The 20401-nt window shown below is 39.3% G+C and overlaps 1 protein-coding gene across 12 annotated transcripts in view; it reads left to right on the forward strand.

Moving 5' to 3' along the window:
* Positions 1-20401, forward strand: part of ZNF268 (zinc finger protein 268) — a 48300-nt gene that overhangs the window by 8517 nt on the left and 19382 nt on the right. For all 12 annotated transcript variants that reach the window (XM_086347022.1, XM_086347020.1, XM_086347027.1 and 9 more), the window contains 3 exons: positions 8966-9157; positions 17774-17900; positions 18195-18281. In XM_086347022.1, coding sequence (XP_086203148.1) covers positions 8966-9157; positions 17774-17900; positions 18195-18281 — 406 coding nt within the window. The remainder of the gene's footprint in view (positions 1-8965; positions 9158-17773; positions 17901-18194; positions 18282-20401) is intronic.

Consider the following 20401-nt stretch of genomic DNA (forward strand, 5'->3'; position numbering starts at 1 on the left):
GATTCTTGTTGATGCCTTGTTTTGTCACCTCAGGAAGCACGTTGTCTGGTTGACTCACTCTTGACGATGCAAAGATTGGTTGGTGGGGTCAGGGGGTGATGTTGTAGTGGTGGTGTTGGAAAGTGTCCCATCAACCTTTTCTCATAGTTTTCCTCCTTTAATGACCTTCCCTTCAGCCAGTTGTTTCACGGTATTTACAAAGTAGTGACTTGCTAACTCTATCATACTTTCCATATTAGTAGCAGAAGTTTTCTGAATTTACAACCCTTCTCTTAAAAAGAACATTCCTTCATTAATAGAACTATTCAGTAATCCAGAGACACAGTTTGGATAGGCTTGGCAGATACATGCTTAATTTTTTTTCCTTTAATTGCCAGTTTTCACTAAGGGGATGGTGCCCTAGTTACCTCCGTCAGTGACAACAGTGAGTTTTTTGTTTATTTATTTGCTTATTTTTGGCTGCACTGGGTCTTTGTTGCTGCACGTGGGCTTTCTCTAGTTGCAGAAAATGTGGGCTACTCCACTTGTGATGCTTGGGCTTCTCATTGTGGAACATGGGCTCAGTTGTGGTGCACGAGCTTAGCTGCCCCATGGCATGTGGGATCATCCTGAACCAGGGATGGAACCTCTGTCCTCTGCATTGACAGGAAGATTCTTAACCACTGGACCACCTTGGAAGCCCACTGATTTTTTTTTCTATTTTTTACATTTGAATATGATTAAGAAACTCATACATCTTAATACATTCGTTTAGTTTCAATCAGTTGCAGTCAGTATTCTTTTAGCAGGTTACACTGCCCCGGCATTAACCAAAGGGAGCCTTTTCAGCTTGACTCTGAGCCTTTTTTGAAAGACTGTTTGTCTTAGCTGGCTTTCTGGCTTTCCTGATTTTGGGCCCAAGAAGATGCTCAGGGCTCCTTTGAGTATTTCCTGTCCCAGATGTGGAATCAAGCTTTTATCCAGGAATCTATTCCTTTTAGTAGGGAATGTGCTTGGGGACCTCAACTGATACTGGAATGTCATTACCTCTAGGCTCTTTCAGTAAGGAGACCTAGGGATCTTTGGAAAGCAAAAAAATTACAGTTCATATTGATGTTTCCAATTCAAAGTATAGAGTTTTCCAATTTTTTTTTTAATTACTCTCTTTGGGGTGGAAGTAACCCAGTTGTTCACTGTGAGATGAATGGATAAACAATGGAGTGTGTATGTGTATATTCAACCTTAAAAAGAAATGAATTCTGACACATGCTACAATATGGATGAACATTGAGGACATTATTTTCAGTGAAATAAACCAGTCACAAAAGGACAGATACTACAACATTCTACTTACGTGAGGTTCTGTTACTGAACCAGGTTTGTTCACCTAACATGCAGTGAGCCAAATGCTGGGATGCTGAAGTTTGTAGCAGAGAGAGTTTATTCATGAGCCAGCCAAGTGAGGAGATGGGAGAACAGATGTCAGATCTCTCTCCTTGAAGGCGAGGGACTTGAAATATTTATGGGATAAAGAACTGGTGGTGGTGGTTTAGTTGCTAAGTTGTGTCCAACTCTGCAACCCCGTGGACTGTAGTCTGCCAGGCTCCTCTGTTCATGGGATTTTTCCAGGCAAAAATACTGGAGTGGGTTGCCATTTCCTTCTTCAAGGGATCATCTTGAAAGTACAGGGAAAGGTGATATTGGAGGTAGGGAAAAGATAGGCAGACCTATCTCAGTTACATGCTTCTTTATGGAATACGTGTTCAAAAATAGAAGCACTTGGCATGATTTGAGGTGGAATTTTTGACCCTCTGACATCAGAAGGTCATTCATTGGACATGTGTGCAGGACCAGTTTTTAGAGTTAGTGGTCCTAGCCAGTCTTGGCTGCCTTGAACTGGATGAGCGCTGACTCCAGGTTTCTGAAAAACATCTTAAGAGCTCATTACTATGACCCATGTATCAGAGGTGTTACCTAGGGGGCAGTTAGGGAATCAAGAGATAATTAAGGCAAACTTGGTCAGTGAGGGTGGCTTATAAGTAGAGGCGTTTTTAACAAGCTGTTCCCTTAGCTACTGTTCTGTAAGACAAGCTCAAGAATTTCTGTTGGTCATTTAATCCTTTCTGTTAATCCTATGGGGCATGGTTTCAGTTCCTAGAGGAGTCAGAATCAGAATGTATGATCCATGATGGTTGTCAGGGAGCCATGGTAGGAGGAGAATGGGAAGTTGTTGTTCAGAGGATGTAGTTTTGCAGGATGAAGAGTTCTGAAGATGAATGTGAATGCTGGTAATTGTTACACAGCACCATGAGTGTACTTCATTGCACTTAACTGTTTACTTAAAAGTGGTTAAGATCATAAGTTTTATATTATGTATTTTATGTTATCACAAGATGAGTTGTGACTCTTACCTCACCCAATACAAAAAATTTTTACTCAAAATAGAACATAGACTTAAATGTAAGAGCAAAAGCATAACATTTCTAGAAGAACTCACAGGGGAAAATATTCACACCTTTCTCTGAGGCTAAAGTTCTTAGAAAGCTCTTTTATAGACTGTGCTTTTGGAGTTACAAATGGACAACACCAGGATAAAAACTTTTGAACGTCAAAGTCACTATTTAGAAAATGAAAAGATAAGTCACAGACTGGGAGATAGTATTATATTTGCAAATCATGTTCCTAATAACGGATATGTCCAGAGTGTATGAAGAACACTTACAGTTCAATAAGAAGACATAACCCAGTTTAAAAAATGGGCAAATTATTTGAAACAGACACATCACCAGAGAAGATGAATAGATGGGAAGCACCTGGAAAGATGTTTAACATCATGAGTCATAAGGGAAATACAAATTATTATCATAATGAAGCTCCACTTTATACCCTCTAGAATAGCTGTAACCAAAAAGAAAGTGTTGACAATGATGCAGAAAAATTGGAACCACTACAGACTGCTGGTGGGAATATAAAATTGTGCAGTCGCTTTGTAAAGGTTAAATATAAAGTTAAATATAAACTTACTATACAATGCAGCAATTTTACTTCTTGGAATTTACCCACGGTAAAGGAAAACATGTTCACACAAAGATTTGTATAATAACTCAGGACTGTAATCTAAATGTGGATTAAGTCGTGAATGTACAGACAGAATGGAACACTATTCAGCAATAAAGGAGCAAACCGCTGGTGTGTCTGTAACATGAATAAACCTCCAGAGTGTTGTGCTGAGTGAAAGAAGGCAGGCACAGTGTCTAGTATGGTCCCTGTCATATGAAACGTCCAGATAATGCAGATCTGTGGACAGAAGCAAGGCAGTGATTGCCTGGGGATCAGAGGTGTGAGAATGACCTTGGTTTCAGAGGAATCCTTGAGACAGTAGGAATGCTACAAACCTGGATTAAAACTTCCACTTACTAAAAATCATTGAATTTAAAAAAATACTCGTTTATAAAAGCTTTATTGGGGTATGATTTATATACCATAAAACTCACCCTTTTTAAAAAATTAATTCATTTTTTGCTGCTACTGCTGCTGCTAAGTCACTTCAGTCGTGTCCGACTCTGTGCGACCCCATAGATGGCAGCCCATCAGGCTCCCCCATCCCTGGGATTCTCTAGGCAAGAACACTGGAGAGGGTTGCCATTTCCCTCTCCAATGCATGAAAGTGAAAGTGAAGTCGCTCAGTCGTGTCCGACTCTTAGCGACCCAATTGCTTTACAGAATTTTGCTGTTTTCTGTCAAACCTCAACATGAATCAGCCATAGGTATACATATATCCCCTCCCTTTTGAACCTCCCTCCCATCTCCCTCCCCATCCCACCCCTCTAGGTTGATACAGAGCCCCTGTTTGAGTTTCCTGAGCCATAGAGCAAATTCCCGTTGGCTATCTATTTTACATATGGTAATGAAAGTTTCCATATTACTCTTTCCATACATCTCACCCTCCCCTTCCCTCTCCCCATGTCCATAAGTCTGTTCTCTATGTCTGTTTCTCCATTGTTGTCCTGTAAATAAATTCTTCAGTACCATTTTTCTAGATTCCGTATATATGTGTTAGAATATGGTATTTATCTTTCTCTTTCTGACACATTTCACTCTGTATAATAGATTCTAGGTTCATCCACCTCATTAGAACTAACTCAAAAGCCTTCATTTTTATGGCTGAAAACTCACCCTTTTAAAGTGTACCTTCATTTTTAGTTTTCAGTTCAGTTCAGTTCAGTCGCTCAGTCATGTCCAACTCTTTGCCACCCCATGAATCGCAGCACACCAGGCCTCCCTGTCCATCACCAACTTCCAGAGTTCACTCAGACTCACGTCCATCAAGTCAGTGATGCCATCCAGCCATCTCATCCTCTGTCGTCCCCTTCTCCTCCTGCCCCCAATCCCTCCCAGCATCAGAGTTTTTTCTAATGAGTCAGCTCTTTGCACGAGGTGGCCAAAGGACTGGAGTTTCAGCTTTAGCATCATTCCTTCCAAAGAAATCCCAGGGCTGATCTCCTTCAGGATGGACTGGTTGGATCTCCTTGCAGTCCAAGGGACTCTTAAGAGTTTCTCCAACATCACAAAAGCATCAATTCTTCGGCACTCAGCTTTCTTCACAGTCCAACTCTCACATCCATACATGACCACTGGAAAAACTATAGCCTTGACTTAGTTTTCACAGTTGTCTAAATATTACCATCTCCAATTCCAGAACATTATCATTATTTCCAAAAGAAACCCTGTCCCTATTCAAAACACAAAAGAAACCCTGTCCCCATTCAAAACCCACTGTCCAAAAGAATCCAAAAGAAACCCTGTCCCCATTCAAAACCCACTGTGTATCCCCTCCTTCCCCTGTCCCCTTGTCAGCCATTTAGCCTACTTTGTGTTTTCATGAATTTCCCTTTTCTAGACATTGATATAAATAGAATCATATCACATGTGTGGCCTTGTGTATCTGGCTTCTTTCATTTAACAAGCGTTTTCAGGGTGGCTTTGTGTTGGTCTCAGCCTGTCAGTAATGATGCTGTGACTAGGAATGCCTTGGGCGGGGGCTCACCTGGGCCCCACTAGTCACAGCCCCCACAGACATTTCCCCAGTGAGCCAGTGCCATGGTTGGACCTGCCCTTGTGCTTCTTACTGTGATTACAAGATGCATCTCAGCAACAACCATCAGGGATCTTTAAAAACATAAAGTTTATTACTGAGCACCCTGGGAGTAGGTGGCACAACAGGGCCACACAGCAGAGAAAGAGCAAGAATGTGGACTTGGAGTTCTGCCTATATTTGCATCACTGGGGCTTGCCAGTTCATTATTTATTGGTGAATTTAAAATATAATTAAGAATTAAAGGCACAGGAAGGGAAGAGCGGGATCAATCACATGAGCAGTCATCCAGGTCACCCAGGGCTTTCTACAAGGGGACTGTCAAGGCGGGCAGCCTGGCTCTTTATCTAGTTGTGTGGCTGGAAATGAACTTACCCAAGACTGATGTCTCTGAAGTGGTACCTCAGAAATCAGAAGCTTTTGGTACAATCAGGCATTTGCATTATAGTCAAAAAAAGCTAATTGGCTAATTGTCAGGTACCTGTACAGTGTAGTACAGAAGTTCATCATATAGTAGCATTCTTCAGTGCTTTATTCCTTTTTATGGCTAAATAATGTGTAGATCACATTTGGTTTATCCATTCATCCATTGATAGGTATTTGACTGTTAGAGTCATGCCATTAAAAACATTTGTGTGCAAGCCTTTCTGTGGACATAGGCTTTTAATTCTCCTGAGTGGATACCTAGGAATGGGATCTCCAGGTAATACAGTGATTCTGGGTTTAACACCTTGAGAAACGTCCAAGCTGGGTCCAAAGTGGTTGCTCCATTTTACATCCCCACCAGCTGTGCAGGAAGGTTAAAAACTTTACTCTTGTATCTTTTTGTCATGTGCTAGATATCTTGGGTCATTATAACAGTGATATAACTGTCATGTCCTATAGCGAACATAAGATGGTTTTAAAATAATAACAATTTGTTACTACTGACAGGGGTACTAAATGAAGTTTAGTAAGTCTTTATACCTCATTTTATCTGAGGAATACATAGTTAAATACCACATGTTAAGGTCAGGAAGAAATATGATTGTCTCTTACAGTTTTGTTTCCAGTTGTATAAACAAATGTATTTGTTGACATTTATTTTCCACTTTAGTGATTGCCTTCCCTCCTCCTTTTGATCATGTAAAATATTTACATGATTCAAAACTAGTAATGGAAATAAAAACAAAGGTAAACAAATGGGACTTAATTAAACTTAAAAAGCTTTTGCACAGCAAAGGAAACAATAAACAGATTAAAAGACAAACCTCAGAATGGGAGAAAATAATTACAAATGGAACAACTGACAAAGGATTAATTTCCAAAATAAACAAGCAGCTTATGCAGCTCAATACCAGAAAAACAAACAACCCAATCCAAAAAGTGGACAAAAGATGTAAACAAACATTCCTCCAAAGAAAACATACAGACGGCCAACAAACACATGAAAGGATGCTCATCGCTCTAATGAGAAATGCAAATCAAAACTACAATTAAGTATCACCTCACACTGGTCAGAATGGCCATCAATAAAATATCTACAAACAATAAATGTTGGAGAGGATGTAGAGAAAAAGGAACCCTCTTGCACTGTTGGTGGAATGTAAATTGATACACTATGGAGATTCCTTGATAAACTGGGAATAGAACTACCATATAACCCAGCAGTCCCACTACTGGGCATATACCCTGAGAAAACCAAGAGACACATGTACCCTGGTGTTAACTGCAGCACTATTTACAATAGCTAGGATATGGAAGCAACCTAGATGTCCATTTACAGGTGAATGGATACAGAAATTACTATACATATATACAGTGGAATATTGCTTGCTTGCTCAGTCGCTTCAGTCATGTCCAACTCTGTGCGACCCCATAGACGGCAGCCCACCAGGCTCCCCCATCCCTGGGATTCTCCAGGCAAGAACACTGGAGTGGGTTGCCATTTCCTTCTCCAATGGAATATTACTCAGCTATATTTGAGTCAGTCCTAATGAGGTAGATGAACTTAGAGCCTGTTTACAGAGTGAAGTAAGTCAGAAAGAGAAAGACATATATTAATGTATGTGTATGGAATCTAGAAAGATAGTACTGATGAACCTGTTATTTGCAGGGCAGCAATGGAGATGCAGATGTAGAGAGCAGACTTGTAGACACAGTGGGGAAAGGAGAGGGTAGGATGAATTGAGAGAATAGCATGGAAACATACATTGCCATATGTAATATAGAAAGAAATGGAAATTTGCTTTGTAGACACAGAGAGCTCAATTTAGTGCTCTGTGACAACCTAGAGGGGTGGGATGGGGTATGAGATGGGAAAGGGGTTCAGGAGGAAGGGGACATATGTATACCTGTGTCTGATTCATGTTGATGTATGGCAGAGGTCAACACAATATTATAAAGCAATTGTCCTCCAATTAAAAAAAAATGTATAAAGTAAAAAGATGGAAGCATGCCTGCATCCAGACAAGCTTCCATCTCTCCTACTCTATCCCTTCCCTCCTCCAGAGGTAATCCAAGTTTCTAGTTCATCTTAGTGATTCTTTTGGAAGTAAACACATACATACCTGACCTGACTCAACACTTAGCCTTGTCAGGAAGCCTTTTTTCTGCCTCTTTGCCCTGGGTTTCGTAGAGCTCAATATGCCCTGTATTCTAACGTGTTTCACCCATTTTTACACCTTGTATTTTGTTGTTAAAACAGCTTCTGGTATGAGCGTCCTCTGGGCCTTTCCTTCTGACTGCTTAATGCCTTTCTGCCCTCCCTTTGCTCCCCTTTCCCTCTCATCTTCTGAATCTCTTTTCTCTTCATCCCTCTCTTTGCCTGAATGTTTTTTTCTTACTTCTGCTGATTAATTTGGTCTCCGTTTCGCAGTGAAGACCCAACCTCCTAGGAGGGACTGTTTGCCCATCATTTCTCAGCAACCCCAGCACTATTAGGTCACTTAGTGACTTTGGGAACATCTTTTTTTAGTCACCTGCAGCCCTGTGCCTCAAGGGTTCAGATTCCATTTGGGAGGTGCTCTCTCTTTGGTGGGGGCTTATGTACTGGTGACTTTGGAGATTGGCACCTGTGGCCCCTGCTCCCCCCAGCAATGCAGTTAGGTTGCATCTGCTAGATTCTGAGGTTTGTGAGGAGCCCTGTCACCTGGGTCCATTTGTCTGTGCATGTCTCTGGCTTTTACTATTCTGATAAGGCCTCTTGTTTCTATTGGGAGATTAAAAGACTACACTGCCACCCTGATCTCACCCTACTCTCAATGTTTCATAACAAAAAGTAAGACTCAGTGAGAGAGATTAATTGAGTTGTTCATGGACATCCAGATATTGAGAAGAAACTCTACTGAAACAGACTGTTTCATCCAAGATCTATTTCCAGTGTCCACCCACCTAAAGTGAGTGAAAGTGAAAGTCGCTCAGTCATGTCCGACTCTTTGCTACCCCATGGACTATACATACCGTCCATGGAATTCTCCAGGCCAGAATACTGAAGTGGGTAGCCTTTCCCCTTCTCCAGGGCATCTTCCCAACCCAGGGATCGAACCAGGATCTCCTGCACTGCAGGTGGTTTCTTTACCAGCTGAGCTATGAGGGAAGCCCAGAAAACAGGGTCATTTACTCCTTAGCACCTGGCATCATGTTCTTTTTAAGTGTCTGCCCAAAGTTGTTTAAATCTCAGGGTGGTTGCTGCCCTTTTGGGGTTCCTGGGGGTCTGTGCAGAGTCTGGGTGGGAGGCTGTAGTCAGTGTGCTGGGTCCCCTATTTCCGTTTACTCTGACTTCTGTCCTCTCAGCAGCACTGGCCACAGTCTGCAGAACCCCCGAGGCAGCCAGGGTGAGTGCATTCACTAGCAAAAGAGACCAAGGTTAGAAATGTGCTCTCAAATGTGTGCTTGCTCTTGGGTCTACAGGTGCCACCTCTCCAGGAGCGAGACAGTTCATGCAATGTGAGCAGAAAGCTCCAAAGTGAGAAATCCATCCTGGATCAAGGGACCCCTGACCAGAAGCCTCTCTCTGGAGGACCCCGGCAGAGGCCCAGGAGACCTGGGGTCCTGGAGTGGCTGCTTATTTCCCAGGACCAGCCGAAAGCCAAGAAATCCTGGGTGAGTCCTTGTTTGTTTATTTCCACTTCTTTTCTTTATTCCTTTTTAATTTTTTTTTTGGTAGGGAAAGGGATGGAGGTCCTTAGGTGGGAAGGTTAAAGTAACTTTCTCCTTAGGTCATGGAAGGTCCCTGAAGTCCCCTGTTTCCTGGTTTCCGCAGACTCAATTTTCAGCTCCTCCACCCCGTAATTTTTTAAAATGCATATTGTTCTTTTTATGTGTTTACAAAATGTGTATCATTATTGATGTGAATCCATTTTTAATATATCTTCATGGCATGTACATGTGTATCTCCTGCTCTATTGCTTATATTTTTCATTAAGCACTTTGATTCATTAAGCACCATCCTGTTAGATGACCATCAGCAGTGTCTGGGGCTTCCCTTGCCTCACATTCTCTGTCACTTTTAAGTGCTGTTATTCTTTTTAATTTGAGCCATTCTGGTATGGTGGTATCTCTGTATGGATTTGCTTTGCATTTCCTGCTGGCATGTTTTTTGGATATTTTGTTACCTTACGTGGATGTTTTATGCCTTTTCTTATCCACTAAAAGGCGTTTTTATATTCTGGAAGCTTCTTAGAAATGCTGAGTTTCAGGCCCCACCTCAGTCCTGTTATTTCACACTTTTGTTTTAACATGATTCAGTGATTTGTGCACATTGACGTTTAAAGCAAACTTGATACCAAATCCACATTCATGTTTTACCTGCAGTGCTTCTTTCACCTCCAGTATTTTGTTTTGACAGTTTTCAAACACAGGGCAAAATTGAAAGCATTTTACAGTGAACATTTGTATACTCATCACCTTGAATTTACCTTTAACATTTTTATTGTATTTATCACGTTGTCCATATTTCCATCCCTCTGCATCTCTCATCCCATCTTATTTTTGGTGTATTTCTTAATATGTTTCAGGCATCAGCATGCCTCCCTCTAAATACTTCAGTTTGCATAGCATTAACTGTTGTTCAGTATTTGTTTACAAGCTGTTGTTGGGTTTTTTTTGTTTTGTTTTGTTTTTTGGCCTTTTCATTCTGTTAATGCTGTCTTTTGATGAACAGCTGTTTCTAATTTTAACTTAATTTAGTTTTTATATATTTTTTATTACTTGTGCTTTTTGTGTCCAACCTCAAAACGTTTTTCTTATCCAGAGCTCATGAAGACATCATTCTTTGTTCACATTTATCTTTTCACAGGTAGACTTATCATACATGTAGAATTATTTATGTTTGGTGTGAGTAGGAGTCAAGATGTGTTTTTTTCATCATACTGTCTAATTGCCCCAGTCTCACTGAAGTGATTGACCTCTCCCTATGTCTTGCAGTGCCACCTTGTTGTATATCAGGAGTCCATAAAAATGGTTTGGTTTCACAACTCATTCTGTTCCATTGGCCTACTTTTCTATCCTTAAGCCAGTTTCACACTATATTTATAATGTCTTGCTATCCAGATGCTTCTGGTTTTGGTTATGAATGCTGTCAACATTCATGTGTGGGTTTTTGTGTGAACATGAGTTTTCAGATCAGTTGGGTAAATATCTAGGAGCTTGCCTGCTGGATTGTATGGCGATTCTGTTTAGCTTTGTAAGAGACTGTCTTCACAGTGGCTTGCAGTTTTGCATTCCCACCTGCAATGAATAAGAGTCCTTGTTCCTCATACTGACCAGTAGTTGGTATTGTCAAGTTGTTAAACATTTCACCATTCTAATAGAAGTAAGGTGGTATTTCATTGTGGTTTTAAGTTGCATTTTGCTAATGGCTGACTAGTATTATTGAGTATCTTTTATATGTGTTTTATTCTTTTTATATCTTTGGTGAAATATCTGTTAGAGCTTTCCCTCATTTTAATAAAAATGGATTGGGTTGTTTTCTTGTCACTGTTTTTTTTTTAATTCTTTTTTTTTTTTTTTACTGAGGTATAGTTGATTTACAATATTTCTGTTTTGTAAATAAGCTCATTTGTACCCTTTTTAAAGATTCCACATATAATTGATAATATATATATCTCTCTCCTCTGACTTACTTCACTCAGCACGGCAATCTCTAGGTACATCCCTGTTGCTGTAAATAGCATTATTTTGTTCTTTTTTATGGCTGAGTAATATTCCATTGTGTGTGTGTGTTCAGTCACTCAGTTGTGTCTGACTCCTTGCTACCCGATGGACTGCAGCACACCAGGCTTCCCTGTCCTTCACTATCTCCTGGAGTTTGCTCAAACTCATGTGCATTGAGTCCATGATGCCATCTAACCATCTCATCCTCTGTCACCCTCTTCTCCTACACTCAATCTTTCTCAGCATCAGGATCTTTTCCAGTGAGTCAGCTCTTCACATCAGGTGGCCAAAGTATTGGAGCTTCAGCTTTAGCATCAATCCTTCCAGTGAAATATTCAGGTTAGATTTCCTTTAGGATTGACTGGTTTGATATCCTTGTTGTCCAAGGAACTCTCAAGATTCTTCTCCAGCACCACAGTTTGAAAGCATTCATTCTTCGGCTATCTGCCTTCTTTATGGTACAACTCTCACATATGTATATGACTCCTGGAAAAACCATAGCTTTGACTATATGGACCTTTGTCAGCAAAGTGATGTCTCTGCTTTTTAATACACTAAGTTTGTCATAGCTTTTCTTCCAAGGAGCAAGTGTCCTGTAATTTCATGGCTGCAGTCACCCTCTCTAAATATGTACATACCACATCATTTTATCCATTCCCCTAGATTGCTTCCATTTCCTGGCCTCTGTAAATAATGCTGCAGTGAATATTGGGCTACATGTATCTTTTCAACTTACAGTTTTCTCCAGATATATGCCTAGGAGTTGGATATTTGTGTCATATGGTAATTCTCTTTTTAGTTTTGTAAGGAACCTCCATACTGTTCTCCATAGTGGCTGTACCAGTTTACATTCCCATCAACAACACAGAGTTCCCTTTTCCCCACACCCTCTCCAGCATCTAGTGTTTGTGGATTTTTTTTATGTTGGCCATTCTTACTGGGGTGAGATGATACCTCATTGTAGTATTGATTTGCATTTCTGTAACAATTAGTGATGTTGAGCATCTTTTCATGTGCTCTTTGGCTATCTCTTGTCATTGATTTTTAAGAGTTCTTTCTTACTCGAGATTTAAATCCTTCGTAAGTGATTTCCAAATATTTTCTCCCTGTCTCTGGTTTGTCTTTTCATTTCCATGACAACAACTTTCACAGCAAAATATTTTAATTTTGGTAAAGTCTGTTTTCTAAATTTTAATTTTTTTAAATGGGTTTTGCTTTTGGTATCATATCTAAAATTTCATTGCCTAAACAAAAGTGCATGAAGTAAAATTTTTTTCTCTGAAATTTGTATAGTTTTAGTTTTCACATTAAGTCTATGATCCTTCTTATGGGGTATGTTTTGAGTTTCCTTTCTTAATGTCTGTGGATGCACAATGGTCCAGCACCATTATAAAGCACCATTGTTGTAAAGATGATCCTTTCTCTGTTGAAATGCTTTTGTGTCATGTTAAAAAACAACAACAAAATCTTCAAGAGACAGTGTTTATATGGGTCTGTTTCTAGGCTCTCATTTCTGTTCATTGATTTTTGTGTCTAATTTTTCACTAGTATCATGCTATCTAGATTTCATAGGAAGTTTTAAATTGGGCTAGTGGCAAATGCTTAACCTTTGTTCCCTCAGAATCGTTCTGGCTGTTCTAGTTTTTTGTCCTTTCATATTAATTATGGAAGAGCTTGTGGATAGCTACAAAAAACTTATTAGTAAATCTATGAATCAAATTAGGGAGAATTCACATCTTAACAATACCAACTTTTCCAACCTGTGAACACCCTGCATCTTTTCATTTTTTTAGATCTTTGATTTTTTAAAACACCGTATTTTAGAGCATACATATCTCTACATACGTATTTTAACATCTTAACCATTTTAAGTGACATTTCAGTGGTATTAAGTTTATTCTTTTTATTTATTTATTTTTGGCTGCACTCAGTCATCATTGCTTTTGTGAGGGCTTTCTCTAGTTATGGTGAGCGGGGGCCTCTCAATGCGGTGGCCTCCTCTGTTGTGCTCCTAGAGCTAGTGCTCTAGGCCTGGGCTTCAGTAGCTGCAGCACACTAGCTCGATAGTTGCAGCTCTCAGATTCTAGAGTGTGGTGGGCTCAGTAGTTGTGGTGCACGGGCTTAGTTGCTCTGCAACGTAGGGAATTCCTGGACCAGGGATCGAACCCATGTCTTCTACTTTGGCAGGCACACTCCTGTCCCCTGCCCTACTAGGGAAGTCCTTCAATACATTCATAAAATTGGCAATGATAACTATCATCTGTCTCCACAACTCTTCCTCTTAAAAAACTGCAGGTCTATATCATCAAAACCATAACTCCAAACTCCCCCCTCTCCATAAGCCCTGGCAAGCACCATTCTACTTTCTGTTTCTATGATTTTGACTACTCTAGTAGTACATACTGGAGAAGGCAGTGGCAACCCATTCCAGTACTCTTGCCTGGAAAATCCCATGGACAGAGGAGCCTCATAGGTTGCAGTCCCTGGGGTCGCTGCGAGTCGGACACGACTGAGCAGCTTCACTTTCACTTTTCACTTTCATGCATTGGAGAAGGAAATGGCAACCCACTCCAGTGTTCTTGCCTGAAGAATCCCAGAGACGGGGGAGCCTGGTGGGCTGCCGTCTATGGGGTCGCACAGAGTCGGACACGATTGAAGTGACTCAGCAGCAGCAGCAGCAGTAGTACATACAGTACTTGTATGTATATAGACATACAGTAATTGTCGTTTTGTGACTGACTTATCTCACTTGACATAATGTTCTCAAGGTTCTTCCTGGTTATATTGCAGGACTTTCTTCCTTTTTAAGATAGAATAATAATTTGTTGTGTGTGTATATCACATTTTGTTTATCCATTCATCCATCAATGGATACTTGAATTACTTTCACGTTTGAGCCTCTATAAATGAAAATGCTGGTATAAGCATGAATGTACAAATACCTCCTTAAGACTCTGCTTTCACTTCCTTTGGAGATATACCCAGAATTGGAGTTCCTGGACCATATAGTAATTCTAATGTTTAATTTTTTGAGGCGCCGTCAAACTGTTTTCCACAGCAATTACACAACATTATATCCCCACCAGCCATGTACAAGTGTTCCAGTTAATCTGTATCCTTGCCAACCCTTGTTAATTTTCATGGTATTTGAGAGCCATCCGTGTAAGATGAATCTCATTATAGTTTTGATTTTCATTTTCCTTATGATTAATGATGTTCACCATCTTCATGTGTTTATTGGCCATTTGTGTCTTCCTTGGGAAAATGTCTATTTACATCCTTTGATCACTTTTGAAGAATTTTTTTTCGTTGAGTTTTAGTTCTGTATGTATTCTGGATATTAACCCCTTATAAAATATGTGACTTACAGATACTTTCTCCCATTTTGGGAGTTGCCTTTTACAATGTTGATGTTGTGTTTTGATGCAAAAAATTTTTAAATTTTCATGAAGTCCAGTTGATTGGTATTTTCTTTTATTGCTTGTGCCTTTTGTCATATTCAAGAAAGCACTGTCAAATCTAATATCGGGAAGCTTTTGATGCTATGTTTTCCTCTGAAGAGTTTTACATAGTTTTAGGTTTTACATTTAGGTCTTTGATCTATTTTGAGTTTGTTTTTATATATGGTATTAGATAAGGGTCCAACTTCATTTTTTTCATGTGGATATCCAGCTTTCCCAGCATCATTTAGTGGAAAGACTTTTCTTTTCCCATAAATGATCTTGGAACCATTGTCAACAATCATTTAACCATATATGCAAGGGTTTGTTTCTGATCGCTCTTGTATTCCATTGTTAACCTCTATGCAAATACCATGTTGTATGTCAGTCTTTCAGTCTTTATGCCAGTTTCACATTATTTTGGTTACTAGTTTTCTACTAAGTTTTGAAATTAGGAAGTATGAGTCCTCCAACTTTGTTCTTTTTCAAGATTGTTTTGGCTATTCAAGGTCCTTTGAGCTTTTTCATATATTTTAGGATGGGTTTTTCTATTTCTGGAAAAAATATTGAAATTTTATTAGGGATGGCATTGAATATGTAGATCACTTTGGATACTACTAACATATTATTAAGGAACATAAAGTATGTTTCTCTTTATTTATGTCTCATTTCTTTTAACAAGATTTCTAGCTTTCATTTTATAAGTCATTTACTTCCTAGGTTAAGTTATTACTTCTTTTTAAAATTTTATTTATTTATTTATTTTTGTTTGCACTGGGTCTTTGTTGCTGTGCATGGGCTTTCTCTAGTTGCGGAGGGTGCACAGGCCTCACTTCCTTGCAGTGCACAGGCTTCTCATTGCTGTGGCTTCTCTTGTTACAAGCACAGGCTCTAGGTGCGTGGCTTCAGTAGTTGCAGTTTGGGCTCTAGGTTGTGCTGGTTTCAGAGTTGTGGCACAGGAGCTCATTAGTTGTGTCTCGGTCCCGAGAGCACACACTCATTAGTTGTAGCACATAGGCTTTAGTTGCCCATAGCATGTGGAATCTTTTCAGACCAGAAATTGAACCAGCATCCCCTGCATTGAAAGGCAGATTCCTATCCACTGTACCATCAGGGAAGTCCAAATTATTAGTTCTTTATGATACTGTTATAAATAGAATCATTTTTATAATTTGCTTTTCTGATTGATCATTGTTAGTGCATAGAAACGAAGCTCATTTTGGTGGGTGACTTTGTGTCCTGTTATTTGCTGAATTCATTTATTCTAACTAGGTTTTGGTGTGTATGTATGTCTATGGAATCTTTAAGGTTTTCTACATATAAGATGATATTGTCCATGAACAGAGAAATAATATTACTCGGTTTCTAATTTGGATCCCTATTATTTCTTTTTCTTCCCCAGTGGCTCTGACTAGAACTTCCAGTGCTGTGTTGAATAGAAGTGATGAAAGCAGGCATTGGTTCCTCATTCCTGACCTTAGAGGAAAAGCTTTGTCTTTCACCATTGAGTATGATGTTCACTGTAGAGTTTTAAGATATGACTTTTATTATGTTGAAATACTTTCCTTCTGTTCCTACTTAATTGTTTTTATCATGAAAGAGTGTGGAATTTTGTCAGTGCTTCAATTGAGATAATCTTTGAGATAATCATTTTTTTAACTTCATTCTGTTAATGTGATGTATTACACTGAGCAGTTTTCCAATGTTGAACCATTCTTGCATTCCAAGAATAAGTCCCATTTGTTATGGTGTATAATCTTTTTAGGAAGCTATAACATTCTGATTTGAATTTATGCCAGCTTAACTTCAGTGACATACAAACACTGCTCCTTTACCGATCTGTCCCAACTCCTTTTGGTTGTTGATGTCATATGTTTATACACTGTGTGCCCCAAATGATAAACAGTTATTTCAAATGCATTAGTCTCTTACAAGTATATACAGGACGAAATGTAGAGTTACAAATCAAAGTTAAAATAATACTATCATTAATGATTACACAGGTATTTACCTTTGTTCAGATCTTTATTTCTTCAAGACAGCTTCTAGTTATTGTGTAGTGTGGTTTCATTTCACCTGCAGGACTCCTTTGAACATTTCTTTTCAAACAGGTCTAGTGGTAGCAAACTACCTTTGGTTTTTCTGGGGATGTATTCATTTCTACCTCACTATGAAGCACAGTTTTGTCACATACAGAATTCTTGACTGATACGTTTTGTTTGTTTGTTTGTTTTTTTCTTTTAGCTCTTTGAATATATGGGTTCATAGTCTTTTGGTCTCCAAGGGTTCTGATGAGAAATCTGCTTATAATGTTACTGATGAGCTCTTGTATGAAACAAATCATTTCTTTCTTGATACTTTCAAGGTTCTTTCTCTCTTTGTGTTTGTCTATTGAAAATTTGAGTGTATATGTTTCTTTAAGGTTTCATCATTTTTGGAGTTTGTTGAACTTCTTGGATATTTATATCCATGTCTTTCATCAAATTTAAAATTTCATTTTCAAATTCATTGTTGCCCATTGTTGAAAATTTTAGCCATTCTAGATATGTAATGGTGTCTCACTGTTTTAATTTGTAGTTCCCTAATGATATATAATGTTGAGCACCTTTTCATGTGCTGCTTTGCCATCTGTGTATCATCATGCTCAGATCTGTTGCCCCACAAAGTAGCTGCTACTTACAGCTGTTGCCTTTATTCCACCAAATTTTGACATATCTTTTCTTCAGTGGTGGCTCCTTTAGTCCCCTTTCATGGACTCAGCCTAATGTATTCTTCCCTTATGCCCATGTTCTCCACATGTTCTTTTGTCTTAGCATCTTTGACTCCCTATTAAATTTTTACATATTTAACCTTTGTTTTTCTCTACAATGCTGAACACTTCTTGCAGGCAGGACTGCCTTTCCTCCATTTTATATTACCTGCACTAGGTTGAATACCTGACACATGGTGTTCTCATGTGTTGAATGAAAGGTTAACTGATTTAATGCATATTGATGGGATATTTTCAATAAATTTTGCTTTTCTCCTAAAATATTAAAGAATATAAATAATGGACAGCCTTGGTTGGCTTTTATGACAAACTCAGTAAAATGATTTGAGATTGAATAGGGATCTGCTATTTCAGGGACCATTGTCATTCATGGATGTGTTTGTGGACTTTACCTGGGAAGAGTGGCAGCTGCTGGACTCAGCTCAGAAGCACCTGTACAGGAGTGTGATGTTGGAGAACTTTAGAAACCTGGTGTCCCTGGGTATGTACTGCCCCCTTGAAAGGAGTGTGTGTAATCTGTAGGCTTCCTCTTCTTGGTGGCTGAAAACTGGGGCATTTTTGTAAAATACTGGGTGATTTGGGGCTTATACTTAGAGGCCAAGTTTTCTTATTCTTCCTTTGGCATCAGAATATGCTGGTTGAATGGTGTTTACTTTGTTAGAGTGCAAAAGGGCAGCTTCATCATGTCACCTCTAAACTAAATTTTCCCAATTTTTCTGAATCCCTGGGTCCTAGGCATTCTTGATCTAGATTGTCTATAATTTTCCATTCACAGGATATCAATACACCAAACCCAGTATCATTTTCCAGTTGGAACAAGAAGAGCTGTGGATGATGCACAGCCCAAGTCAGGGCCATTCAGGTGAGTAACCAGAACATTTAGATCTTTTCCTCCTTACTCAGAATCAGTGTGAGGTCTGACCTTTTGTTCTCTTTGTGTTTGTACTTTTATGTTATTTATAGCCATCTTTTGCTCATTATTTCTTCTCTGGTATTCTCAGCTTCCTTCTTTTTTTTCTGAGGTAGTAGACTCATTTCATTATGCATTTAAGCAGCTTTATCTCTTTATCTCACCTCATGTGACTTTCACACCCTTTCTAAATAAAGTTAATCTTCCTAATATTAGAATTGTTTCAGCTGCAATTTTTAATTAACCTTAAATCCACCTATAAGATGAAGTGATTCATTATCACATATTACAAAATGTCCTAAAATGGGCCAGCTCTAAGGATGACTAAGTGATTGACTCATTAAACTGCCACAGGTCTACCCCTTCCTTGCCATTCTAATTATGTATTTTCCTCAAATTTCCTCCCTCGTAGTCATCAGATGGCTATGACAGTTCCAGACAATACCTGCAAATGTACCAGTGACCAGTGGAATAAAGACTGTTCCTTTTTATCAGACATTAAAATCTATTTCAGGAAACCCCAGCAGACTTAACCATGTTCAGTAGGCTAGATTTTTATCACATACCCTGTGTAAAAAAGACTGGCAAGGGAAATGGCAAGCCATCACTGTTGGCTCAGATAAATCATGCTTCCCCTTCGGCAGCGGGTATGGAGATGGGTCTCCAGTTTCCTACCTGAAGCACATGGCCTAAAGGATGGAGGTAGAACATAAAATCAGGTTTCTGCCAGCCAGGAGAAGGGCAGCAGAACTGTCAGCTAGGCAGAAGCGTCCACCTTCACCTTCCTTTTTGGTGAGGAAGCATCCAGTCACACCCTTCTTTCCACCCATCCATCTTCAAAAATACTCTATCCACCCCTCTTTTCACTCTTACACTATATTAGTACAAGTCTAGATCCTTGTTTCTAATCAGAGCTGGTAGTAGTTTTTCACAGTCTGGTGATCTCTAATTAAAATTATCCACATTCATCTCAAACCCTAATAAAATAATGCTCCAAATTCTCCAAGCCAGGCTTCAGCAGTACATGAACCATGAACTTCCAGATGTTCAAGCTGGATTTAGAAAAGGCAGAGGAACCAGAAATCAAATTGCCAAATCCATTGGATCATTGAAAAAGCAAGAGAGTTCCAGAAAAACATCTACTCCTGCTTTATTGACTATGCCAAAGCCTTTGACTGTGTGGATCAGAACAAACTGAAAAATTCTTAAAGAGATGGGAATACCAGACCACCTGACCTGCCTCCTGAGAAATCTGTATGCAAGTCAAGAAGCAATAGTTAGAACTGGACATGGAACAACGGACTGGTTCCAAATTGGGAAAGGAGTACATCAAGGCTGTATATTTTCATGCTGCTTATTTAACTTATACACAGAGTACATCATGCAAAATGCCAGGCTGGATTAAGCACAAGCTGGAATCAAGATTTCTGGGAGAAATATCAATAACCTCAGATTCGTAAATGACACCACCCTTATGGCAGAAAGTGAAGAGGAACTAAAACGCCTCTTGATGAAAGAGGAGAGTGAAAAAGTTGGCTTAAAACTCAACATTCAAAAAACTAAGATCATGGCATCCAGTCCCATTACTTCATGGCAAATAGATGGGGAAACAGTGAAAACAGTGACAGACTTTATTTTTGGGGGGGCTTAAAAATCACTGCAGATAGTGAGTGCAGCCATAAAATTAAAAGACACTTGCTCCTTTGGAGAAAAGCTGTGACAAATTTAGATAGCATATTAAAAAGCAGAGATACTTACTTTACCCACAAAGGTCCATTTAGTCAAAGTAGTCCAAACTACTGGTTTTTTTAGTAGTCATGTATGGATGTGAGAGTTGGACTATAAAGAAAGCTGAGTGCAAAAGAATTGATGCTTTTGAACCGTGTTGTTGGAGAAGTCTCTTGAGAGTCCCTTGGACTACAAGGAGATCAAACCAGTCAATCCTAAAGGAAATCAGTCCTGAATATTCATTGGAAGGACTGATGCTGAAGCTGCAACTCCCAATATTTTGGCCACCTAATGCGAAGAACTGACTCATTGGAAGACTCTGATACTGGGAAAGATTGAAGGCA

The sequence above is a fragment of the Bos grunniens genome, chromosome 17, assembly GCF_055505025.1.
Source record: "Bos grunniens cultivar Pamir isolate PY7600 chromosome 17, Bosgru_T2T1.0, whole genome shotgun sequence".
Classification (NCBI taxonomy): domain Eukaryota; kingdom Metazoa; phylum Chordata; class Mammalia; order Artiodactyla; family Bovidae; genus Bos; species Bos grunniens.